Genomic DNA, 23,734 nt, shown 5'->3' on the forward strand with positions numbered 1-23,734 from the left:
GAAGTCTAGGTGGTCCTCGTGTTCTCCCTGTGCTATGTGTTTCTGCCTGATCAGACCAGGTGGCTGTGGAGGACGTAGAGGAGATGGAGTGAGGGAGGCTGGAGTGGAAAGTAGCCATCAGGGAAAGGTACTGCACTGATGCGAATGTTGTGTGTGAGTGACCGAGCGCAGCTCCAGCTTTAGTCTACACCTGAACAAGTGCAAAACAGCGTCAATGCCCCTCGCTCCTCATTCCAAGTCCTGCTTACTGTCCCTCTTTTCACTTCAAGTGAAAAGATGTTCTCTGCGTGCCTGTCTGCTGGCCAACGCAGACAAGCAGCGCTGCAGGCTCAGCTTGCTTTCAGCCGCTGCTCTGCTGGTCAGTCACGCAGTAGCGACGCAACTGCTCTACCGACGCGACAGGAAACGTTCATTAAGGTGTTTATTTTGCACAGCTTCCCTCGTACAAAGATTTGTCCTTAGCAAACGTGCAGGTGGGGAGCGCCTGGACCCGCTGTTGTGGATTTTAAGATAACGACCAAGCGTCTCCTTCTCCGAAGCTGCGCTCCCGCTGTCCTGGGGAGATTTCGCGCAGCCACTGCTGGGCCGGGGGCGGCGGGGGGCCGCGACCCGTCCGGGAGGGGCCGCGGTTCCCCTCCTCTCCCCCGCCGCCACCGCGGCCGAGGCGGCCGGGCCGAGCCGCTGCGGCCACCTCCCCCAGCCCGGAAGCGGAAGGGCGGCGGCGGCTTCCGGCTCCGGTGCGCGGTGCCCTTGGGCTGGCGGGGGACGATGGCGGCTCTGGCGCTGCTGCGGGCGGGGCTGGCGGGGCCCCGCGGCGCCCAGATGGGTGAGTGCCCGCCGGCCCGGCGCCCTGCCCTGCCCTGCCCTGCCCTGACACCTCGTCCCCGTTCTCTCCGCAGCTCTCCTCGGGAGGAGCCTTCGCCGCCGCCCCGCCGTCCTGGCGGCCGTCGCCGATCGGAGCGCTCCGGCTCGGCAAAGCCACGGTCCCCCCCAGCAGGGCCACGGTACGTCCCGGGGCAGCCCCCGCCGTCTCCAGGGCTGCGTGCGAGCCTCTATGTGCGGGGGGCGGGGGCTCCCCTTCCCCGTGGCCGGCACCGAGCCGCTCTTCCCCCGTCCTCGGAAGGATTTCTGCAGTCCAGCCAAACGGCCTGGTCTTCGTGTGCCACGTCTGGTCAGGCTTGCCCATTTTCTGAGCCTGGTAGGAGATTTTAAGCCGCAGGTGCGAGTAACCAAGGGCAGAAAAAATTGACGCACGGCAGAGTCGTTTTTCTTGGGTGAGGTATGCTTACCGATATTACCACAGCGTGTTACCATCGCCTGTGACGCTCCTATTTTCAGTTGGTAGCACGGCTGTTGATGTGCACTCTGCCCTGGTCTGATTTAAAACAAGGTATATGTGGCTTTACACTGCTTGAATTTGAAACTGACGTTTGCGATGTCGGTGTCAAGCTTGAGAACGCTGCAAGTCTTCAAATAGGAGATATTAACTGGATGTTAAAAAAGTAAATCTTTGCTTGTTAACAAAGGTGGTAGTTTTTTTGAGTGTGGAAAAAAGGTTGAAAGACTTAAAAAAATCACAAGACTTAACATTTCTTATGGTTCAGTAGCACTGCAGTTGTGACTTCTTTCTTGAACAGCAGAGCTTGTCATTCACTGAGGTTAATCTGGGAAGTCTGATGTGCAGGCAGAGAGTATTTCTTAGATTGTTTTTTCCTCTCTCCATGTGGTAATGCTACGCAGAGGTGATGAAAGATAACCGTGCCAAGAACAAGTTCTGGTCTGTCAGTTGCACAATTAAATATGAGAAATGTTGTGACCGGAGGTTAGGAATGTTTTGTAGATGTTACAATGCAACTTAGAAGTGGAAAGGATGATGAAACACTTGTAAAGGAAATTGACTTAAACATAACTAAGCTGTTTCCTTCTTTCCTTTCTATTCTGGACTTCATATTAACAACAGACTTCATGCATAGGCTGCAAAGCATTCTTGGTCATGGAGTTCTATAGGGACAGCTTACTAGTCCACAGCCTAGGTCCCTTTCATGTTTTACTTCAGGTCCTTTGCTTTCCTTATCTTGTTGCTTTTCTAGATTTCTTTCTCCTTGCAAAACCAAAGAAAAACATTTGCATTTTGATTTAGATGGATGGGTGATACCTGTGTGTTAGGTAAGCCCTTTGGGGGTATCGTATTATGAAGGTAATTTCAAGGAGTCAGTTCTTGATGTTTTTAGGCTGGGCCAATGCTGACGTTCTGGTTTGAAGTATTGCTTATGGTGTTAGGGTTTTGGTTTGCTCCAGAACCTTCTAGATGTTTTTGGGGTTTTTTTTCCTCCCTAATAGTATTTGCATGCTTCTAAAAAGTAAGAGTTGGTTACAGAGCTCCTTAACTGGTATTTCTATTTCTAGAGTCCTCTGTTACGTGGTTCAAATTGTACCCAGCTGAGTATCAATGGAGGACTGAAATCCTTTGGCCTTCAGGCTGTTTCTAGGCCATATATCACCGTGGTGGTCCCAGAAGTTTAATCTGCTATTTACAGTTAAAAATAGCAATATTGGTTCCTGGGCAGAACTGTGCATAAAGTTATCATGATGTGCCATTCACTGGAACTTGTAGTTGTGTCCATCTGGATCTCAAAGCCGTTTCTTAAAAGGTGGGAGCAGTAAATAGTAGGTAACAGTCAGGAAATCGACTAGACAAAAAGGCTTTGCCTTCACAGACACTTCTTTCCTGTGACGGTTGACTTGGACCTTAGTCCTGAACCGCAGGTTGTGAAAGTAGGACTGGTGTTTGGTTCGACTTTACCTGTTGAGCTTCTGTTCTTTTGTACTAAAAGAAGCTTCTCTTTCTTAGCAGCAGCAAAGAGAGGAGTATTTAAAATTAACCTTTTAGACATTGTAAAATAGATATATATTCTATAGCAGTAATTCAAAGGCATCTAGGTTTCGCTTGGATGAAAGCATAGTAATCGGGTCGGAGAAGACACGTGATTGTGTGGTGCTGATCAGGATGAGGTATCGGGTTTTAAGGTTACAGCACTTCTAACAGGAACTTTTCACTGAAAAACACTTCTCCCTACAGGCAGTTCCAAGGCTGCGTCTTTGCACTGGACAGGTGAGCGAGCTGTCAGTGTCCTCTTGCTGGGTCTCCTTCCTGCAGCCTACCTGTATCCTGGACCAGCCATGGACTATTCGCTGGCTGCAGCCCTCACTCTCCACGGCCACTGGTAAGCACAATGGGTCCCTCAGAATTAAGAGTAAAGTCTGATAGTCAGGATAGCCCCAAGCCTTAGGTCTTAAATCTGTGTACGGCACTAAGTCTACTGACTTATTTCCTGATGTAGTATAAAACACCTGGAAGGAGATGCAAACAAAGTCCTTGCTTCCCAAGGTCTATGACAGTTGTGATCTTTGACAAGACTAGTTGTACCTTGGTCTTCCTTTGCCACACTGTTCTCTCAGTCAGAAGGCAGGATACATATTACTATTAAGGGATCCATAAACATTCTCTGGTGTTCTTCTACACAGTATCTTACCTTAGGAGGACTTCCTTGCCGCTGGCTGTGTAGAATCTTGGACATTTTTATCTTGTAGAAGAATGAATGTTGTATGAACAGAGGGAATAGAAACAGGGCAGATCTATATAAAACAAGTTGTTCTTCTAAGGTTCTGTGCTGTGGGCTTGCTTTGTACATCTCAATGGTGATGAGATTCTGCATAATAAAGAGTTCATAGCAAATATCCCACTAAAGAAGCTGAGACCTTGATCATTATTTTCTTGATTCCTGGGGAATGGATGCTTACTCATGCTGTTCTTCTTAAGTGTACTTCTGCTGTGATCTCTGATGTGAGTCGGCTAGACGAGTCTAGTTAGGAGTGGATCCAGCTGCATGGTTGGCCTAACTGGCAGCGTTTACCATTCTTGAGGTGATACTGGTCTGTAGTTCCTTGTCACAGGGATAAAACAGATAAGCAACTTCATGGTACTTTGGGATGCCAGGTTTTCTTAAACCTCAGTTTTACCCTTACAAAGTAGTACTTGGCATTCTTGCACTTCCCTCGCTGTGACTGGGAGTTTCTTGCTGAAGCCCTCAAATGTAGTACAGAATTAATCTGAAACGTGGCTATCCCTGAACACATTTGGCAGAGCTCTTTGAAATGTAAAATACATAAATCTAAATCTTGTCTTAAAAACCTAAAGGTGTTCCTTTGTAGGAAAATTCTTCTCTTGTACTTTCATAGGTATTCAGCGCTAGAATATCTTCAAAAGAAAAAAGATCGTTTGCTTGCCGTAAACGTTAATTTGATTGCCATAACAGATCAGATAATCCCTCTAGTAGCTGATCAGAAACTGCAGAGGAGTATTGCATATATTTTTGAGGGGTTTTCTTTCACCTTTTGCTATGTTTTTCCTTAGGAAATCTTGTCCTAAAATATGTTGGAAATAGTGCTTCAGATATTTAGGTGGTTACCAGTCCAAACACTAACCTATCAATAGACTTCCTAAAGATACCTGAAGGCATCTTTATCTTGTACTGTTTTTGCTGGTACGTAATAGATATCTCTGCCCAGAGAAGCTACTGTGTTGTGAGCTAGATTACGTGTCTACACGCATCAGCTATTTCTCACTAATCCCCGTTGTTGTTCTCAGCGCCACTGGTCTTTTCCCATGAGGACTTTGTGTGAATTAATCAGCGTGCTGTAAAGTCACGCGCTCATTTTTCTGAGAAGCGTTAGCATGACTCAGTCTTATTGTGCCATGCAAAGAAAAGATCTTACGAAAATCCCTTATCAACGCTACAGTTGAAGGGCAGCCTGTGAATCCCAAGTTGAGTATGCCTTATTTATCTGCCCTTTGGAAGGCTCAAAGTGGGGGTAAGTGCTGCTTGCACTCCTGACCTTATTCCACTGTCCAGTTGTAAAACATAGCTGTAATAGTTTGAGAGTAGCTGCTTTTCAGCCTGTTTCCATTTTCTGCTTCTCTTCTATGTATCCAGGGGTTCCTTGCACCCCTTTTCTCGCTTTTGACATCTTTATGGTATTAGAGCCCCATCTAAGTGAAACTGAGCTGAGTGCTCACTTGCAGTGGCATCTGCTGCAGGACTTTGAACCTTGCTAGGTCACCAGTGTGTCTTAATTTGTGGGACGCAGGTCCTTCAGCTTCAGGCTAGACCAAGGCAAAATCCTAGGAAGAAAATTGTTGCATTAAGTACGGTTCTCTTTTTTTACCAGGTTGACATCTGTCATTGCAGAATATAATTGCAAACGTAATTGTACTTTCGGGAAGAGAACTACCACGTTAGTTTGATAGCATCCTCTGTCTTCCCGTTGCTGGATAGTTTAAATATGGACAAGGGTTCGCTTCTAGTCTGACAGATGTGGAAAAAACCCACAGCATGCTAATTTTTTGGTTGCCACTATTTTCTAATCTAAATACACATCCTGCAGTCTTCTGTGCGTTTGTGACAATGGCTGGTCCCAAATCCACACCTTGCAGTTCAAGCAAGAAGGATATTTCCTATGTTGCTTTTCTTCAGTCCTTGGAAGTCAGATAAGCTGCCCACTTTTTCTTGGAGGCAGATTCTACTGATTCTATTGTTTGAAAGAGCTGTGCTCAACACCTTGTTTCCTCAGTACCATTAAGAAAACTGAGCCAATGTGTATATTTTTTTTAATAGAATATGTGGAATGTTGTTTTGTTTTAAATAGATGCATCTTCTTTTTGAGTGGGAACTGGGCATTCTTTAGGAAAGGTTGACAATAGCGGGTGAAAAAAATGATGTGTTTGAGCCATCTGAGTAGAATGCTCACATAAGCTGGGTGGATTTCAGTATTTTTCCTTATTTAATCTTTTTTATCCCTTTTATTCTGTAGGGGTCTTGGACAGGTTATAACTGACTATGTCCATGGAGATACACCCATTAAACTGGCCAATACAGGTCTGTACGTACTGTCGGCCGTTACCTTTGCTGGTCTCTGCTACTTCAACTATTATGATGTTGGTATCTGCAAGGCTGTTGCCATGCTGTGGAGCCTCTAAGATGTGACCGAGTCCCTGACAAACGTGATTGTTCACTGTTGCCTCTGCTTCATCATATTTTTACCAACATGCTTAATGTGAAACGAGTGACCAAGGGTCCATGGTATGTACATAACGCAGCGAGTTCAGAGCTAGTCTTTTAGAAATAAATACCCAGCAGCAGTAAAAATGTTAGAAAAGAAAAAGTAGATTTAAAGTGGATAATGTCCAGGTGAGAGTGAGCTGATTTAAGCTGTACTGTAAATTGTGAGGAATTAATTACATTGATGACAGAATTATCTAGCTGAAGGTAACTTTTCTTGTAATGGCAGCTTTCATGAGGGCTTTTCTAAAATAACTGTTGTTTGGTTTCCTGTTCTGTAAAACAAACTTGACTTGCAGAAAATTGAACTGTTATTTCTGACATCGCAACTGAAGTGTATGTAAGGCACTCCTCGTAACTCTTTGGACCCTGAGAGTTGATGTAGAAAAGGGAATACTTTTTGCTTAATCCATACAATAAAGAATTTACAGAAACTGTGTGTGTGTGCTTCTGAATTTTTACTACTTTTGGGTTACTTAAAATGTTTTCTCTGCAGATAGGGTTTTTTTTCCTAAAATCAATTTCAAATACTAATTTATACTGTTATGTTACTGTTCATACTGTTACTCTGCATTACTTCATTTAGATGTTAGAAAACAAAAAATATTTTTATGAATATGTATTGTCTTTAATACTTAAAGCGGTCACTTAGGCTTGACTTAATACAAGAGTAATATCCATTGGAAAATACAGCAATAATTGACTTACAAGGAAAAGACTTTTGTGGATTAATTTTAGGAGCCATAAATAGCATATGGCTTTCATAGTTACCCCGGAACCTGTATGTTCATCTGCCAACATTTTTTTTTTATTTGTTTTCTAAATAAACACTGGTACACATTTTCCTGTGTGACTGAAAAGACAACAAACATACTCTTCCTGTCATAGCTTGAGGCAGCGTTCTTTTCTATGTCTTTAGGTTCTAGAACATTTTAGGGGGGGAAATGAGATTCTGGTTTTTAACTTTCTTCTCTCCTTTGTCTTCTCTGACTTTCGTAGTAGTAAGAAGTGATTAACTGTTTCCACATTCTAATGGTACTTCCGTGGTACTATTAATAGTAAGAGGAAGAGAGTTGTGTGTTACCATCAGTCTGGTTATGCCATAAACAGAATTAATAAGTTGCTGTTTGAATTCTACAAGACTTTCTGATTAGATTTCTTTTTTTTTTTTTTTTTTTAATCTGGATTGGAATTTTTATTTATTTATTTACTTATTCATGTAACCATGGGAAATATCATGTAGCTGGCTGCTTTTGTTTTGCTAATCTTGTGGTCAGAACGGAGATGGTTGCTTCTGTGTGATGTGGTCTGATATAGGCATCAATGTAACATTCGTTATTTTGTCATGGTGAGGAAGATGTATACATATGAGTCATTGGCAAGTACCGCTGTGCAATCTGAGCACGTACCGTAGAAAGCGTTTGACATTTCCTCTTTTGAGACCAAACACAAGATGCTTCTCTTTGTGGTATTTAAGACATCTTGTGTGAGAAATGAGTTATATAAGAATTCTGGGAAGGCAGAAGTCCAGATCTACGATGTTAGGGGTTAGCAACTCCGAGACCAGTTCCTTGTGTTTTTGAGGCAAGAATTAAAATGTAACGACCACAGCTTTCTCTATGAATTGCATGTGTTCCTCAGTCCTGTTGAAATCGAATTGGTTCCCTGTAATTACCACTAACTTTTGTTCTTAATTATTGTGATGGCTGTAACCATTTGGTCTAATCCCATTTTTGAACGTTCATCAGGCATATAAAACTGGGACTCAGTCCTGCTGGGTATCTGGATGTGTTAAATACAGTCTTGAGTTTAAGCCCCTCCAGTGAATTCTTCCTAAGCGATAGTGCACTCAGCGGTGACTGTACCCGATTCTAAATAATTGGTTTCTTACTGCCTCTAGGTGCTCCTGTAGCAGCTAGATAGGTGAAATGCCAGGGGCAGCATAACATGAAAAGCTGAGACAGTAAGGGTTATCACAGCAGTTTCATGTCTCTCTGCTTTTTTAAAGCCCTTGAAATTACGGTTTTGGTTTTTTTTTTACCAAAACAAGTCTTGAGACTTGTCTTATCTCTTCAGCAAGTTTGAGGATTTTCCTCCATTGCCTGACAGATAGAGGCCTTCCTGTTTTCTCTGATTACTTCTGCCTGTATGAGGTATGGCAATTGTACCAGCTGTTCTGCATGGCAAGTTGAAGACCCAGGACCCCAGCTGCAACCAACATTCAGGTTATCACTACCTGGAGTTGGAACAGAGGAGGAAGACCAACACTTGTATTATATGTAGAAGAAAAGAATAATATATGCCATATCAATTTGCTCAATATTAAATATTCAGAATGCATTACATTAATTTCGGGTTCGGTGAAATCTAGTGCTTGCTCAGCTCTGAATGTGAAATGGAGTTCACAGCTTGACCCCAATGTATGCTGCATTTTCATATGGGCAGAATAAGAGAGAGTCCTTATGGGAGCCAGCCATATCTACATTTGTTCCAAATTGTTAGAAGGACAAATGTCTGCTTCATTTCGTCGCTAACCTACATACAATTTGCTGATAACTTTTAAAAACCTTTACATAAAAGCATAATTCTTTTTTTTCCTCGGGCCCCCTGAGGACAACCAGCTTTGTTAGAACTTTAATTGTTCAGGTGAGTTAAAAGTTTTCTAAGCAAAGATTTCCAGTAAGTTAAAAATTGTCTGTTCTTTCTACTTCAGTTGAAGGTGAGAATGTCACTGTGTAACTGAGAGTGATGAAGATGCTCAGGAAATAATCTTGATGCAAAAAAGTAATGTCAAAGGGTTTATTGGCCAGGTGCATGGTCTGCTTATGAAATCTGTTATTTTAAGCTGTTTTGTCTCCCTCCCCAAAATACATCTACTTCATCTATGAGACACCTAATTCAAAAGCTGTTTGATTAGCAAGCAGTAAAGATTTTAGGGATGAAACTATACAGGACTATATAGGCATGCACATTCTTGTTTCTTCATTGTGTAATTCTCTTTCCTTCTATCTGACTGGAAAACATTCTTCTGCTTTTTTTTGCCAATAATTTGAATTTATATTCCTTTGTTAGATGCTCATTTTTGTACTGACTTATGGCAGCTAAAAACATAAAACTGGCTTGCCTTGGATGAAGAAAGAGTAAGATTTATTTTATAAAAAGCTGAAATACATTTTAAGACTGTTGAAGTATATCATAGGTTCTAACTTTCATTCTGACTGAAGTTAGAAACTTATCTTCATGGTTTCATCCACTTCATCTTCTCTTGACAGTTTCTTTAGAATTAATTTTCTTAAGCAGCCTTCTTCCTCAAAGGCCAAGAACATTCCTTGTTCTAGTGAGTATTCAAACTTAAATGCTCTGGAGCTATAAGATGTAAATGTCTTTTTGAAAAAGATTACGTTACTTTCTCCAGGAATTTCTTTGGGAACTTCTCCTTCCTGAGGAAGAAAACGGGAATGGGTTAGTCCCAGCACAAGACCTCAGCAGTTTTGTTTCAGTTCACACATGTCTGGATTCTTAATTTTGCCTACTACTTACATATACATAAGGTATGGAAAGCAGATACTTACCCTAAATCGAACTATGGTTTTTCCACATTCTTCCTCACAACACATATAATAACTTTTATCTTCTACCTGGACGCTGAATGCAACAGGCATCCCTGCTGAAGGTGTGGTAGTTTTGTAATAGTGAATGTTGAAGTGCATTCCTTTGCCTAAATATAAATTGTTTATTATTAATAGTCTCCTCAGAAGAGAGCTGCAACAACTTAATGTCTTACCATTCCACTGGCATTTCACCTGTCTTCCCAGGGTATTTTCCCTGACCGGAGAGCCAGGACTCAAATTTTTATGACTGCTGGCAGCACGTATTTGGCTTTCTGCAATCATTCAATAACCAAGATTTTGAATTTGCAAGAAAGCATGTGAAGTTACCAGTTAATATGGGTAGGATGTTCAAATCCTTTCACGTGCATGCCTAAAGTGAGAATTGGATTTGTAAATAGTCATCTGTAAATCAGATTATACCTGTATATATGTGATCTGTAAATAAATATGTTCAACAAATGTAGTTCTGAATGAATTGTTGAGCCCCCCCCCAAAAAAAAATCAAAGCCAAAACCATAAGTACATTGTTAACTACTGCTGTTAGAAGAAAATAAGAGCTTTTAGTGCTAAGTACATTGTCTGTTTAAACCTAAAAATGATTTTTTGTAATCCAACACAAAAAGAAAAAAGAAAAATGGGATTAAGAACTTAATTTGTGATCAGAGCTAACCAAAAATCTTAGCAGCCCTTTTCTGCATGGGACATCCTGCAGGCCTCAGTCTAATCCAGGAATCTAATCCATTACCAAGGCACAAGACATAAAATTTCAGCTCTCTTAGCTTAGCTTTATTCTTACAAATGAAGTTTAAGTCTTCTCTCAGTCTCATCAGTTAGAGTCAGTTATTACAAAGAACAAAAGCACACCTAGAACAAAGAAACAGTGTAATGGTTATAGTATGTATTTGAAAAACGGTGTACCAGATTTCATCTCCTGATCTGTCACATCTTCAAAAGCTGCCATGTTTAAATCTGGTCGAACCACAAGCAACTGGCTATTGACATTTCGAAGGACTCGCTGGAGAATTTTTTCCTTACAAAAGGCATCGCATTCCAGCCCTGTAGAAATATTAAGCAAAGAGGGTCAAATATTTTAGCTATAATCTCCTCATACCTTAACATTTCGCTACAGGCTTAATCTTGTTACTAAGGATACCAGGTGAGATTAGTTCTTAGAATGGCAATCTGAAACAAAATGGAGGCCATGTCATTCTTTCCACCTCTGGCTTGTAGCAACCCAGGCAAGACAGAAGGATTTCCCATAATATAGCAGTCTGTATATATAAGCAAGAGAAGCTACTGTATCTGTTAATGGGAGTGCAGAAGCAACAGTTCTCTCTTTCGCCCAACATTTAGAATCACATTAAAAAGTCGTTCTGTTAGGTAAGCCACTACCCTGTACCTTAGGAGGAAATAAAGCAACATCAACTTCAGAAGGAGAAGGTAAGCTTTAGCTCTCTGTTTTAGAGTAGCCATTATCAGTTTGAAAACTTGTTCTCTAAGGCACACAAAGCATTTGCGGGTTAGTAAGCATGAGCAGGTTGGTTCAGGTAAAATTGATAATGAAGTTAATAAACAATGAGCTTTCAGCTTACCATCATCGTCTTGGTCCCAAGTGAGCAATGAAAAAAAGGAAAGAAAAAACAATGTTAAGCTCTGCCCCCACAAAAGAAACAACTTTCTACCCAGTTCTGTTCTGCAAGATTGGAAGCCAGCCAGCCACCTACACATTTCCAGGTGTACTCCCCAGTATCATTAACTCACCGAGCTGAGCTGTTGTAACTAGAGTGTGTTATGTGAGCATAACAAACTCAACAGAATGATGAAACCACCAGTCATTTGAGAACTGGAGTTACCACCAAACCACGAGGCATGCAAAATACTTTAGGGTTACATCAGGGTGAGCAGCTCACATCTGTTTAAGCCTATAACCAAGGAGTAAGTGACATGCAACCTTGTGTTTTCATCAGCACCTTTATTCGAAATGAGCAAAAGGACAAGAAACTCTCATTACAAATTGCTTCTAAAGAAGAGACTGTTTTCTAACTAACTTTATCATGTAAGATTGGAAGTTACCACTTAATTCCAAGTCCACCCCACAGTATTTCAACCCTCCGAGTGTCCTTTACAGGAATGTATTTTATGAAGCAACAAATATTCCACTGACTCAGATACTAACAATACTTCAAACTGAAGCTTACGGGAAAATTAGGTGAAATCAGACTGACAAAGGAATTATTTTAAATCAGTATTCCAACAGAAAAAGTTATTAAATGCTTGAGGTGTTCAGCAATAATATGGTAGTGACCTGTTAACATACTGGGACAGCTATCTCAAACTCAGATTCTTTTTGCAGTGAACAGCCTGGCTCCATAATCTAAGTGGGTGGGGATTGTAACTGCTTTGAGGATTGCTCAGGTAACATGGGGGAAAAAAACCAGCTTTCCACAAAACCAGTGATGCCAGCCCAAGGAAAGGAATGAATTGTATATCTGCTTTTTGACCTTCTATGCAGAAAGAAGACACAGTGTGCCTCTTTAGGCAGCGAGTAGTAATTACCTGCAAAATAGAGGCAGAAATTTTCTCCAAGTTGTACTGCGCACACAAGAATCTCTTCACCACTCATCTTCACTCTGCCAAAAGCACATGGAGAGGATTCGGAGTTAAGAACGCTTCTTACTCTGTAAGGCAAGGGAGCTCTTGGGCTCGTTCTCTTCTAGTGCACAATACTGTAATAGGACTGGCATGTTTCACTACCTGTTGAAAAATTGCTTTTTTAAATAATTGGTCTCCTCCTCTGTTGCCTTTTATCATATTTAGAATAACATAGAGCATCCTTCAAGTTCTGTTATTTTACAAAACTTTTCGCTGGCTTACATGATGTTACACGGGAATAAATAATAACTCATTACCATTTTCTCTTTCTATGAGAATGCTAATAAGTAGCTCCATGAACATACTTCATAAAATTAGTTCTCTTCTCTTGGGCCTGCAAAAATTATCTTACTATCACACGGTCATTTGATTCTCTGCTTCTAATTTTCAAATACGGAAGTGACTCAGACTGGATTAAGCACCCTGTTACTGACCATTAAGCCGTAAAAGTTATATTAAGTCTACACAGACTGATCTTTCCAGGTTCCCTCTGTAAAAGACAGAACTTCCAAAATACCCAAAACTTAGTCCACCTTTGACTGCCCCTTGGAAAGGCCTGTATCTTTGCATCTTGAGCTGGAATTGTGTAGGTTCCTAGAGAAGTTGGGATGTAGTTTATTTTGCAGTAGCAGCGATTTGCTTATGGCATTTTAACTTTATTTTAACTCAGGTTGAATTATGAGCTTGATTTCACAGCTATTCTCTTTCAAGAGTGACACAGAGAAAAGTGAAGAAGAAACAATATATTTCCCTTGAGAATAACAACAGTCATTTTACCAAAAAACCCCATGAACTCATCATTAAAGACCAGCCAGCTTCTGCACCTGAGAGGTTCTAGCCCCTGTTCCACACACTTCAGGGTTAATTTAGAACTAGCCCAGGGCTGCACTCTGCCTCTAACGTCAATACACAACCCCCTCCAAGAACTCCAGAAGAATAATTGGTTTTAGCTTTGTTCATATCCTCAACCCCATACAGTTAACAGCCAGACAGGTAACCTTTATATTCTTTAGCTTTCTGACATAGTGACTGAGAGTATGTCACACTCTTGGCCTGTTTAATGGATACAACAATGTATATGCTTGACATATAAAACAAAAGAACAGTGATGGTTATAAGTTTGCTATACCCATTCCATTTACCTATAAGTGCACCCATCCCTTTTCTTCTATCGTAAAGTTTCTGTTTATGCTGGCAGAAAAGAGATACATCTGAACGGATTGTATTGCTTAGCAGACCACAAATGTCTCCGTATCTTCAGTTCTAGCAATGCGCCAGGGGAAAAAATTACAAAATAAAGCAAAAGTTAGGTGGAGTCACCTGTATTGACTAGGACTTGAACTGTGAAGTCTAGTGTTTCAGTAATTTTACTGCTGTTGGGGTGCTTGCCATTGGAAGGAATAATTCTAAGAAATAAGCACTAAAATATTTTTATTTTAAAACTGATGATGATATCCTCTTCAAAATTAAAATCGCATCTCCTACCTTTAAAGAAAAGTGAGAATAAGAATAAAGGCAATTATAATACAACAGAAGAAGATGTGCCAAAGAATTTCATTCTTTCTCTTCTCTGGTGGTAAACAGTTCTAAAATGTCCTCTTCTATGCCACTGATTTTGTGAAATGCAGGTTGTCACTTTCCTTCCTGTTTCATTTTGGTCTCTATCTTAGTAAATTTTTTGTTCATTTTCCTAAAATGCTTTCTGTGTATGAATGTTCTTACCTGTTTCACCTACGCTTTTAGAAATAAAGGTGTTTTACTTGCCGAAAATAACAACTAGCTAACAACTTTACTGTCTCCAAGATCTGATCTACTTGGGTTTGTGACTGGTGTAAAATTTTTGGCACAACGTAATGTGCACACTGACATTCGCCATCACTGCATCTAACCTTTAGGAGCCTGGCATCTGTATGAAGTCTTCAGCCTGGAGCTATGTGCCTAGCCTCTGTATACAGCACACAGGAGGAGACAGTCACAGAAGAATGCACTAAAACTTGTTGATCAGGCAGCATCAAATAAACAAAGCCAACAACAGTGATCGTAAAAACACTGAAGTCACTTTTCATAAGTAGTCTAGAATATGAAGTGCCTCACTGAAACCTACCGATTCCTGTCAAGGCATTCTTTCTCTTTGCTCTAGCCACAGAAGTAATAAATGTAATAAAAGTGTTAAAGCTAGGTAAACAATGTGAAGAACTGGCTCTGGCACTGGGATTTTTTTTTTTGTGCAGTGAAAATTGTTGGCTTACTTCAAAGGCTCTTTTTCACCACTTGGAAAAAACTTGCTTTATAAAACAACTGAGCGATGACAACTTAAGTAAGTAAGCACACATATCAACCCTAGGGATCGGGGTGGGGGAGTCACAGTGATTTCCTTGTCCCTCTAGTCTAAAGCACTTTGAGGAATGTATTTGAGAGTGATTTTTCTCATCCTATTTTTTATATGGTCTATAGTTCTAGCTGGTCTGTGCAGAAGAGACACCCAGGTTCATAGCAGGGGACCGCATCTTTGCTCCCAAACATGCGTACCCAAGTCTTTGAAACGAAATACCACAACATCGAACAGTGCATGCCTCATATGTAGGGAAGTAAACCAAGTAGCCAAGGACTACTCTGTTATTCTAAAGCAGAGGGGAAGGCAGGCGTGGGCAGGACTTATTGGTAAAGGATTAAAGGAAAAGGCGGCCCTTGGTTTAATGGGTAAAACACATAAAACGACTACACTTCTTCCCCTGATGCGTAGTAAAAGCTAGTTAGAGCCTTTACCAAGCACGTTTGAAAGGAACGGTAGACGCTAAAAGGAGTTTCTAGCTGACTGTTCGAGGGAACGTGTAATGACTTGCCCCGCGGAGACACGGGGGTGCAGGGAAGGAGAAGAGCAGGGCCGCTGCCCGGCGGGTCGTGCCCCGCTCGGCCCCCGTGCCGGCGCGGCGCCCGGGCAGCGCGGGTACCGGCCCGGCGCAGGGATGCCCTCCATCGCCGCCCCCGGCGGAGGGCAAGGCTCTGCCGCTTTGCGGCGACCCCGAGAAAGGGACGGCTGCCGGTGCCGCGGCGGGATGTCCCGCCCGCGACGCAAAGGCGCTAGGAGCGAGCATCTCCGCCCCCCGCGGGGAACGGCGCACCCCGGTGCCGGCGGGGCGGCTCTGCCCTGCCCCGGCTCCGCGCCGGCAGGCAGCGGTGCGGGGCCCTCCGCCTAACGCGGCCGGTCCCGGCCGCAGCCCGCTCTCCCGGCCGCGCTGCTCTCGCAGTTTCGAGCCCCGCGGTTGGGGCTGGCGGCTCCCGGGCAGCCCCGGGGCGAGGGCAGGGGGGCGGCGGCGACCCTACCTCGCTCCTCGGCGGGCTGCAGCCGAACGATGCGAGACGGAAGGGCGAGCGCAGCCGGCGGAGGGGCGGGGACCGCCGCCGCCTGCTCCCGCAGCCGGAGCCCACCCGTTCGGCCCCCCCGGGAGGCCCCCCGGCCCGCTCCCCACCGCACGGGTACCTGGGGCGAGGGAACCGACGGCCGCGGGGCCCCGTCTGGTCGGCGCGGCTTCCCCGAGGCGTCACCGCCCTGCCGCCTGCATGCGATCCTGCGGGCGGGGAGGGGAGCGGAGCGGTCTCCGCGGCGGTGGGTGGTGGCTGTCAGAGCCCTGCTCGGGAGGGGGTTTTACAGCGGCTTGCACCACCACACGGGACGAGCCGAGTGAACGAACTGCGGAGGAAATTAGGGCTCTTTCCCAAGATATTTGTCTACGTCTGCGCTTATTCTGCGGCACTTCCCCTCCTCGGTGGAGAAAGCAAATCATGTAAATCTGAGGTTACAAAGGAAGCTTTTTGCGACTCCCTTTATCTCACACAGATGTCGTCAGAGTTCACGTCTTGTTTCTACCCCAGCGCCTCGCAGTCCGTGTGCCTGGTGCGTGAAGCCTCAAGTATCGGTTTTGAAACAGGTACCAGCCGTCGGCACGCAGGCTTCCCCTTCCCCGCACGCTTGCGAGTTGCCCGTAAGCGTCGCATCTGCCCTGGGGGAAGCCGGTTCAGGACTGAAGACACATTGCGTGCACCTAGTTTTTTACAACAACGCTACCACGGAATAGATCGCTGGGGCCTGGAGGGAAATCTTCACATTCCCTTCCCTTTTGGCATAAGTAACTTCAGAGGGGGAATTTAAGCTCCTCTCAGGGAAACAGCCAGCAAGCAACTGTAGGAAGCAGTCGAAGCCAGATTAATAGAGAGCTACCAATTTACTAGCTGTAAATTGTTTCCCAGGTGCGCATTAATTGCAAATAAATAGAACGGCGATAGCTGTTACTCACACCTAACTGCTGCAGCCCCGAAATGATCACTTTTCGGAACGTAAGTACTGCCTGGTTGTGGAGCATTTAGCGTGACAAATGCCGTAGCTGCAATGGCAAACACTGTGTAGTGGCGGGATAACTAAGGCCATAAAAACCAGAAAAGCTAACTTGGGAATGAATAATTAACCAATATTTTGTCCAGTTTGTAGAACTTGGCAGTATTAACTGGAATCTTTGTGCCTTGATTTTCTGTTTGTAATGCTGACTAGCAAGGGATGGGTAAATGGAAGAGCTCAGTGGGTAAATGGAAGAGGCTCAAGTTTTAGCACTGGGCTGGGGGGGGGGGAATCCCCACCCAAACCTAAACCTGAGACCTTAAGACATTCTCTTGCCTGTCTGCGTACCTGTTACTGCCCTTAGAGGAAAACAAACAAAAGAAAACACAATATGTGTCTGTAGGGAATGCTTCAACGTCTATATCATAAAACTGGGGAGATAATTTTGAGGTTAAAGGCATCTTTCAACCTCATCTGAAATAATAATCCTAAAAATAAAAATACTGTCCATTTTACTAATAACCGTGGATTTCAACTGTTCTACCCACAGGGAGCAGCATATTTCACTGATGTGTTAAGACAAACAAATACTACGTGTGCTGCAGAAATTTATCCTCTGTCTTTAAAGTTCTTGAAATAAGCTAATGAAATTGATTCAGAAGAATTTGAAAAAGCAGAAGAATTCAGTAACAGAGTAAAACCTCCTGTTTCCAACAGACAAACAAAGAAAAACACACTTTTGGCAGCTACCGCTTTCAGCTGAGAAGTGTATATCCCTATGTACAGACACTCACTCACACCAAGTGAATTCCAACCAGACAGCAATAGTGTATCATCCCCTTTCAGCTTCCTTTTTTGTTACATGGCATTCAGTGCGGGTGTGGAGTTGTGTTTACCCAAACCTGTGTACCAGAGAGAGATCCAAATTTGATTTAAACACCTCGATCTAACTGATTTCTATATACAACAACTGTAATTCTACCATCCCTCTTGCTACTTTATTTGAATGGTTGGTTCTTACAGGAAAAAAAAAAAAAGGTCTTTCTAAATTTAACTGGCTTCTGGTTCTGGTCACCCATTTCTGTACACTTTCCTGATAGCCATTTCGTAACAAATAGTTCCTTCCTGTGAAGTATGATCAAATTGCCTCTTGGTCTTTTCAACTAAAATAAGCAGCTTCAGCCCTTTAAGTTTCTGCCTCTGAATAATTTTCTTCAGCTTCAAATAATATTCACATCTCTCTTCTTCACTCCAATTGCCTTTTAACATTATTTGAAAGTTTGGGCACCAGAGCTTTATTCAGGAGAGTTCCCCATTTGGGTGATACTGCTTGCAGTTCTTGTTCCCAGATACCTAACTTTTCATTTCGCTGCCAAAAAAATTCTTTTTTAAAAAATCAATGCTGTAATAATTATTTCTCATTTAGCCATTTTTTCTCATTAAGTTTAAATTTACACTCAGATCGCTAGTGAAACCTTAAATAATATTGTATTTGGTACCAAAATTTGTGCAAAAGCAGCAAAACAGTCAGCCAAAATTGTTTATTTTTTAACTGCTGGCACTAATATTTTTGGCCTATTGACATTCTATACGAAAGTATGGAGAAGGAGGACTTGGTCTTTCTTGTCAGCCTTTGAGATCCTAAAAATTCAATTAGGTCATTTAGCACACTGAATAAAGGAAGTTTTCTTCTCTTAGTCTGTACATATTTGCACTTATAAGGGACCAGTGTCTAACTCATAACAATAGCTCCTATTGTAAGTTTTAAGCTTTCACGTCTCCTGGCATTTTAGTATCTCCAATCTTAAAGGAACTGGAGCTACTTTCAGAGTAATGGCTTAGATAATTTATTTTGGTTTTTTTAGTCTGAGCTTTCTCTGTAGACTATCACATCCATAAGGCACTGAAAGTGGTAAAACAATTCAGATGTTTAATTTATCTTAATTCAGGTGGTCTGTTAATAAAAATATCTTAACATAGTAATGGTAACTCAATTAGGTAAACACTTTAAGAATATTTTCCTAGCATATTCTTTCATATCTGTTTCTTAATGTTTAGATAGTATTGCTAATAACACAGAAATCTCTAGGATTTTTTGAGAATTTAATGAAGTGGGCCATGGCAGCATACTGAATATTGTTTCTACTTTGGTGAAGTATTTAGTTCTTTTTCTTTCAGTGGTTTTATTTTTTGTCCTGAGTCTTGACTTTCAGAGCCTATTTGGATAACATATGTAAGGTTAAGATCCTTTCTTCTCTTAAAAACAGAAGTTAAAGATGAAGAGAAAAAAAAAACCAAACAAAACAAAAACAAAGAGGAAAGATTCCCTTTGCTTCAACATAACTTCAAATCTTGCAATGATTTTCTTCACTGTAGCTAATGAAGCCAAGGTTTAGGAAAGTAGTAACTTGATGTAGCGTTTAATATTTTTGGCGAACAACATGAAGTGTGATACTGAAAGAGCTCTCCTGAATCGTTGTGTCTGGTTTCTTCCTGTTTTAAGCAAGCCGCCTCATCAGGGAATATCCGATTCAGTCGTCCCCTGACGAAACCAAATCTAGTTTGCCCACAGCGGTGAAGCACAACCTAAGGAAAAGGCAGCATCTCCCGGGCACCGGAGGGCTGCGGGCGGCCGGGGCAGGGCTCCAGGGCGGGCTCCCGCCCGCGGCGGCGCTGCCGAGCCTCTGAGGAGCGGGGATCGCCCCCTCGCGCGCCGGCCGTTAACGGCTGCCAGCGGCCGCGAGGACCGTTAACCGTCCGGGGCCAGCGCCGCCTGAGGAGAGAGGCCGCGGGCAGGGGGGGACCGCCGGGGCGGAGGGGGTGCCCCGATGTCCCGAAGGGTGGGGGGCACTGGGGAAGCATAGGTAGGGCTGGGGAGGGACAGACCCCTTTTGGACGAGGCAGAATCGGCCTCAGCAGCCCCAGGCTGACCTTACGCACCTCTGGGAGCCCCAGGCTGGCCCGGGACGGCCCGAGACTTGGACCTGCTATCTCCATCCCTGATCCGTGCTTTCTCTGTGCTTTGAGGCTTTGCCTCTCTCTCTAGTGAGAAGGAGAGCTCCTTTGCAGGGGAGCTTACGGAGGTACCGGTTACAGGTTTTACACATTTTTATCTAGATAGATTTTCCAGTCGCACAAGATAACCACTTACCAAATACGACGTTGTACTTTTTATCAGGCGATGATGACAAGCAACACACAAAAATCTGACGAAAATAGAAGTAAACGTAAAAAAGAGATGGAGGTGAGCAGTACTGGAGGGAGGGAGGGAGGACTTGGACCCTTCTTCTGGCCCCAGGGGAGCAATGCAACCCCCCCACCTCCATGTCCTTCTCTGGCATTGCTATGGGTTCCGGTCAAGGAGAGAGGGCAGGGAGCTCCATGTCAGTTTATGTAGGTGAGGGGAAATGCGTATAACTTTGTTGCATGAAGAGACTAAAATTTCTCCTAGTGTTTGAAGTCCCACCAAATTGGGTATGCACTGCAACACGGTTATGTAGGACTTCTGGAGACTGAGCTTCTGAACTACACCAGCTTTTACCGATATAAGCAAAGATTTCAAGCTGGTACTTCCCACCTACTCCCCTAGTACTGAGATGCAGTGCCTGTTCACGATGGATGGTGTTGATGCTGTAAAGCCAACAACACTTGCACTTTCTCTGAAAACAATCTCAAGATCGTTTTAGACGTATTTTTCAGTTACTCTATCTGTGCTAAGCTTGTCTTAAGTCCTAGAACCTGTATTTTTTTTTTATCTGCTCTGTTATTAGAATGAAGCTTCAGAAAATCCTCAGTTGTCCTCCTTTGACAAAACAGATTTGGCTTTCTCTGAGGGCTCGCAGTCCCTTTACAAACCTGAACCACTGGAAAAAGTTTTAAATGGTGATGTATTAAAGATACTGAAAGTAACTATGTAATTATCTGATTGGGTGTTGAGATGAAAATTCATTCAAATGTTTAAATAAAATTATTTTTTTCTTTTAACAGAGATGAACAAAGAAATTAAGATCTTGTTATCAAAATATGCCCATATTTTAAGGCAAGTTAATGTTGTCCTATTTGTACAGCACTTTTCTAACTCTCTAGATGAGATGGATTACTGTGGCTGCAGTTTAGAGAAATTAGCGCTGAAAACTATCGAACACAGATCTTGAAATGAAAATGCTGTTTTCTGCTACAACAGAGAACTCGTTTTGTCAGAAACAGTATTGATAGACAACACTTTAAGTAAAGCATAAAAGCAGTTCTAAGTAGTGAGAAAATTAATGGCTTTAGTATTGATTTTAACTACAGATTTTTTCAATTAAGTGAGAGAGCAGCGATGGATGCTTCTTATGTCCAAGAACTTGATGGAATCTTAAAAGAAGCAAGGACCATAGAAAACCACTTAAAACACAAAAGGGAGAGTCTGAAACAGAGGTTCACTGTGATTGCAAATACTCTGCAAAGCTAAGTGGAGTTTGTTAGATTGCAGAAATGCAGAGCAAAACTTGTAGTATATTTTATGTATTAAAATATAAACTATGATGCGTGCTATGATGAATGTTTCATAAATGTCTTATGTAAATATTTCTAGGAGTTCAGGAAACTTTCAACAACTTAAGCAGCAATGTATTTTTTTAAATAAGTCGATACAATACATAGGGTAGCGGTAGTTAGTAAAAAAAAAAAAATACTAAATATCCATTTAAAATTCTATGACTCCAAGGGATTCTACACATTAAAACATTTTTTTTTTTTTTTTTTACTCGTTGGCCTGTTGCTTAGGCTGTCCCTGTGCTTCCATCCCTAGAAAATATTGGAAGCATTTGAAAAAGAAAGTAGAATGAATTTTGCATTGCTTTGCTTTAAGGCTACGGAAGTTCAATACAACTGAATTCGGAAGCAGCCACGGTATTTCTAATGTCACTGCTAAGGATGTTTTTTTTTATTGTCAACCAATCCTTCACTCTAGAACATAGTATAGAAACATTTCTATGAAACATAGAATTTGCAATGTAAGTGGAAAAGGACCTCAGATTATTTGATATTAACCATTTTGTTTTGTGTGTGTTTTTTTTTTCCTTTCTACTTTAGAAAATGTTTTGGTGCTAAAATCTTAGTAGAATGTACTTGCAATCTTATTTTCACTTTGTCTCAGAATATAAATAGATTTAAAACATCAGCTTAGAAATAGGGGAGTTCTGTTAATAATACTACTTTGGGAAATGCATAAAGAGGTATAAAGTCTTAACTTGAAAATGTATTTTAGTACTTCTACAGCTTTTCAAATGAAACCAAGGCCATTTTGATGTAAACATAAAAGCACATCATCAAAACTTTGATAGTAATATCAATAAGTAACTAGATAATGTTAATATAATCTAGAATTACACTGCTCTTTTGTTATTTAGATACATCAGTATTGTTTGCTGTATATCCAGTTTATTTAAGGATGCTTATGGAGTTTTTGAGCACTTTTTCTTTCCTGTCATTTGACTCTGTTAAAAAAGATGAAACACAAAATGTACAAAGCATCATTTGTACAAATTGTGAGGCTAATGTAAGAAAGAAAAGTGCTAGAAAGCCCTGTTGCTAGCATAAGATATAAACATGTCTTTACCCCAGTACTGTGTATTAATTTTCTCTTTAAATCCTTTCAGACTTAATCAATCCTCCTTTCCCCCTTCTATTAGATAAAAGTCACAAGCAAATGTGCTACCTGTCAAACTGATACTAATTAAAACAAATAATGAGAGAAACTGGACATCTAGGGTGAGATTTTTTCAAGGTATTTAGGTACCTAAAGATGCAGATATGGACTTAGTAGGATTTTCAATGTGCCTAAGCATGTAAGCGCCTTACATGCTTAGGAATTTTTGAAAATCCCATAAGGTGCCTATCTGCATCTTTAGCATCTAAAGACTTTCAAAAATCTCACCACTTGTCTATATCATATTTTACCAGTCTCTTACTTTTTCCTAATAATCGCATCTTGTTTTGTAATCAGTCTTAGTAATGCTGTTTAAACAGAAGAAAGTGGGAGAAAAATAGATCTTTGAAGTTAAATTTTCTAGAATATATAGAAGTGTTTCTAAAATCTACGATCATCTATAATGATGACATAAAGCAGAGTTTTAAATTGTCATCTATGAAGTGTCTGAATTTAGAAATTTACCTATGGTTATTTATGTAAGCCTTTAAAGAAAAAGTACACAACTTTCATTAGTGTTAAATATCTGCCTGTTATCAAAGTCAGAAGCTTGCTGCATTTTATCTCTTTGTGCTTAGGAAAATTGTGCAACCTTTTTAGATCACCTGGATTTAGATCATCGTGGTTTAGTTTATGTAGCTAATATATCCAAGTTGCAAACCTTTGGCTCTAGTATTAAGTACTATTAAGAAGCAGAACTTAGAAAACTATGGGATCACATAATCTAAGTTTCTTCCCTTAAGGGATCAAGAGGGCACAGACCCATAGTGTTACTGTTGCAGCAGTTTGCTCCATTTAAAAACTTCATAAAATCCAATAAAAATTAGTAAAGCTATACTTCTTAGAAGACTGAAGAACTGCTTAGTCTGGCATTCAAGTGCAGCGAAGTTCAGGACATACCTCTCTAAATGATGGCTCTTGTCAGTGATTTCTTATGCAGTTGGTTGTCATTACATGTTATAATTTAGGGGATTTTAGAATTTGAAGAGACATTGAAAGTGACGTCAGTAAGTATGGCCATAGTAACCTAGCTGAGATTACGAACAGTGTGGTTATGCTTATTAAAGGGAAATCATTCAAAGCTTTGTAAGATTTTGAAATAGGCATTTTAAAAAATCACTTCTAAATTGCTAAGAGCAACAAAGCTTCTGTTTTTGCTGCATGAATCTATGTGAGGATATATATAAAAATAAACACTGACCAAGTAAAATTAATAAAATATGTAGTTTTATAAAGTTCCAGCTTGAAATGCTAAGTTCAGAAAGTTTAAAACACCCATTGAAAATAAACTAGTGTCTTCTCTTTTGAAGTTAAAAAACACTTCAGC

General features: G+C 41.6%; 3 protein-coding genes across 4 annotated transcripts; 2 read left to right on the plus strand and 1 right to left on the minus strand.

Annotated features, from left to right (window-relative positions):
- The first annotated feature begins 690 nt into the window (after positions 1 to 690).
- Positions 691 to 6,556, plus strand: SDHD (succinate dehydrogenase complex subunit D). The gene is made up of 4 exons (XM_087763579.1): positions 691 to 826; positions 900 to 1,004; positions 3,080 to 3,224; positions 5,872 to 6,556. Exons 1-4 carry the CDS (start codon positions 769 to 771, stop codon positions 6,035 to 6,037), a joined length of 474 nt encoding a protein of 157 aa, XP_087619705.1. The 5' UTR covers positions 691 to 768; the 3' UTR covers positions 6,038 to 6,556.
- Positions 6,557 to 9,249: 2,693 nt separating this feature from the next.
- Positions 9,250 to 15,811, minus strand: IL18 (interleukin 18). 2 transcript variants are annotated; one of them, XM_087763576.1, is made up of 6 exons: positions 15,707 to 15,811; positions 12,287 to 12,360; positions 11,323 to 11,331; positions 10,649 to 10,786; positions 9,692 to 9,837; positions 9,250 to 9,559 (listed from the first exon to the last, which is right to left on the minus strand). In XM_087763576.1, exons 2-6 carry the CDS (start codon positions 12,351 to 12,353, stop codon positions 9,344 to 9,346), a joined length of 576 nt encoding a protein of 191 aa, XP_087619702.1. In that variant the 5' UTR covers positions 12,354 to 12,360; positions 15,707 to 15,811; the 3' UTR covers positions 9,250 to 9,343. The 2 variants fall into 2 exon arrangements, with proteins under 2 accessions (XP_087619702.1, XP_087619701.1); XM_087763575.1 differs by lacking the exons at positions 12,287 to 12,360; positions 15,707 to 15,811 and having other exon boundaries at positions 11,323 to 12,083.
- A 4,088-nt stretch (positions 15,812 to 19,899) lies between these two features.
- TEX12 (testis expressed 12) lies at positions 19,900 to 21,327 on the plus strand. Its single transcript, XM_009472263.2, has 4 exons — positions 19,900 to 19,959; positions 20,486 to 20,597; positions 20,703 to 20,754; positions 21,024 to 21,327. The coding sequence occupies exons 1-4, from the start codon at positions 19,900 to 19,902 to the stop codon at positions 21,166 to 21,168; spliced, it is 369 nt and encodes a 122-aa protein (XP_009470538.1). The 3' UTR covers positions 21,169 to 21,327.
- The last annotated feature ends 2,407 nt before the right edge of the window (positions 21,328 to 23,734 follow it).

The sequence above is a fragment of the Nipponia nippon genome, unplaced genomic scaffold (assembly GCF_047370975.1).
Source record: "Nipponia nippon isolate SJK-2023a ecotype South Korea unplaced genomic scaffold, ASM4737097v1 scaffold_28, whole genome shotgun sequence".
NCBI lineage: Eukaryota > Metazoa > Chordata > Aves > Pelecaniformes > Threskiornithidae > Nipponia > Nipponia nippon.

What these genes read in the sequence shown, in the direction of transcription:
- SDHD (XM_087763579.1), top strand. Translation starts at nt 769, where the DNA reads ATGGCGGCTCTGGCGCTGCTGCGGGCGGGGCTGGCGGGGCCCCGCGGC. An exon ending in TCCCCCCCAGCAGGGCCACG is followed by an intron (nt 1,005 to 3,079) that starts GTACGTCCCGGG and finishes TTCTCCCTACAG; the next exon opens with GCAGTTCCAAGGCTGCGTCT. An exon ending in CTCACTCTCCACGGCCACTG is followed by an intron (nt 3,225 to 5,871) that starts GTAAGCACAATG and finishes TTTATTCTGTAG; the next exon opens with GGGTCTTGGACAGGTTATAA.
- IL18 (XM_087763575.1), bottom strand. Translation starts at nt 11,458, where the DNA reads ATGTGTAGGTGGCTGGCTGGCTTCCAATCTTGCAGAACAGAACTGGGT. An exon ending in AGATCAGGAGATGAAATCTG is followed by an intron (nt 9,838 to 10,648) that starts GTACACCGTTTT and finishes ATTTATATTTAG; the next exon opens with GCAAAGGAATGCACTTCAAC. An exon ending in AAACCATAGTTCGATTTAGG is followed by an intron (nt 9,560 to 9,691) that starts GTAAGTATCTGC and finishes TTTCTTCCTCAG; the next exon opens with GAAGGAGAAGTTCCCAAAGA.
- TEX12 (XM_009472263.2), top strand. Translation starts at nt 19,900, where the DNA reads ATGACAAGCAACACACAAAAATCTGACGAAAATAGAAGTAAACGTAAA. An exon ending in AACGTAAAAAAGAGATGGAG is followed by an intron (nt 19,960 to 20,485) that starts GTGAGCAGTACT and finishes CTCTGTTATTAG; the next exon opens with AATGAAGCTTCAGAAAATCC. An exon ending in ACTGGAAAAAGTTTTAAATG is followed by an intron (nt 20,598 to 20,702) that starts GTGATGTATTAA and finishes TTCTTTTAACAG; the next exon opens with AGATGAACAAAGAAATTAAG.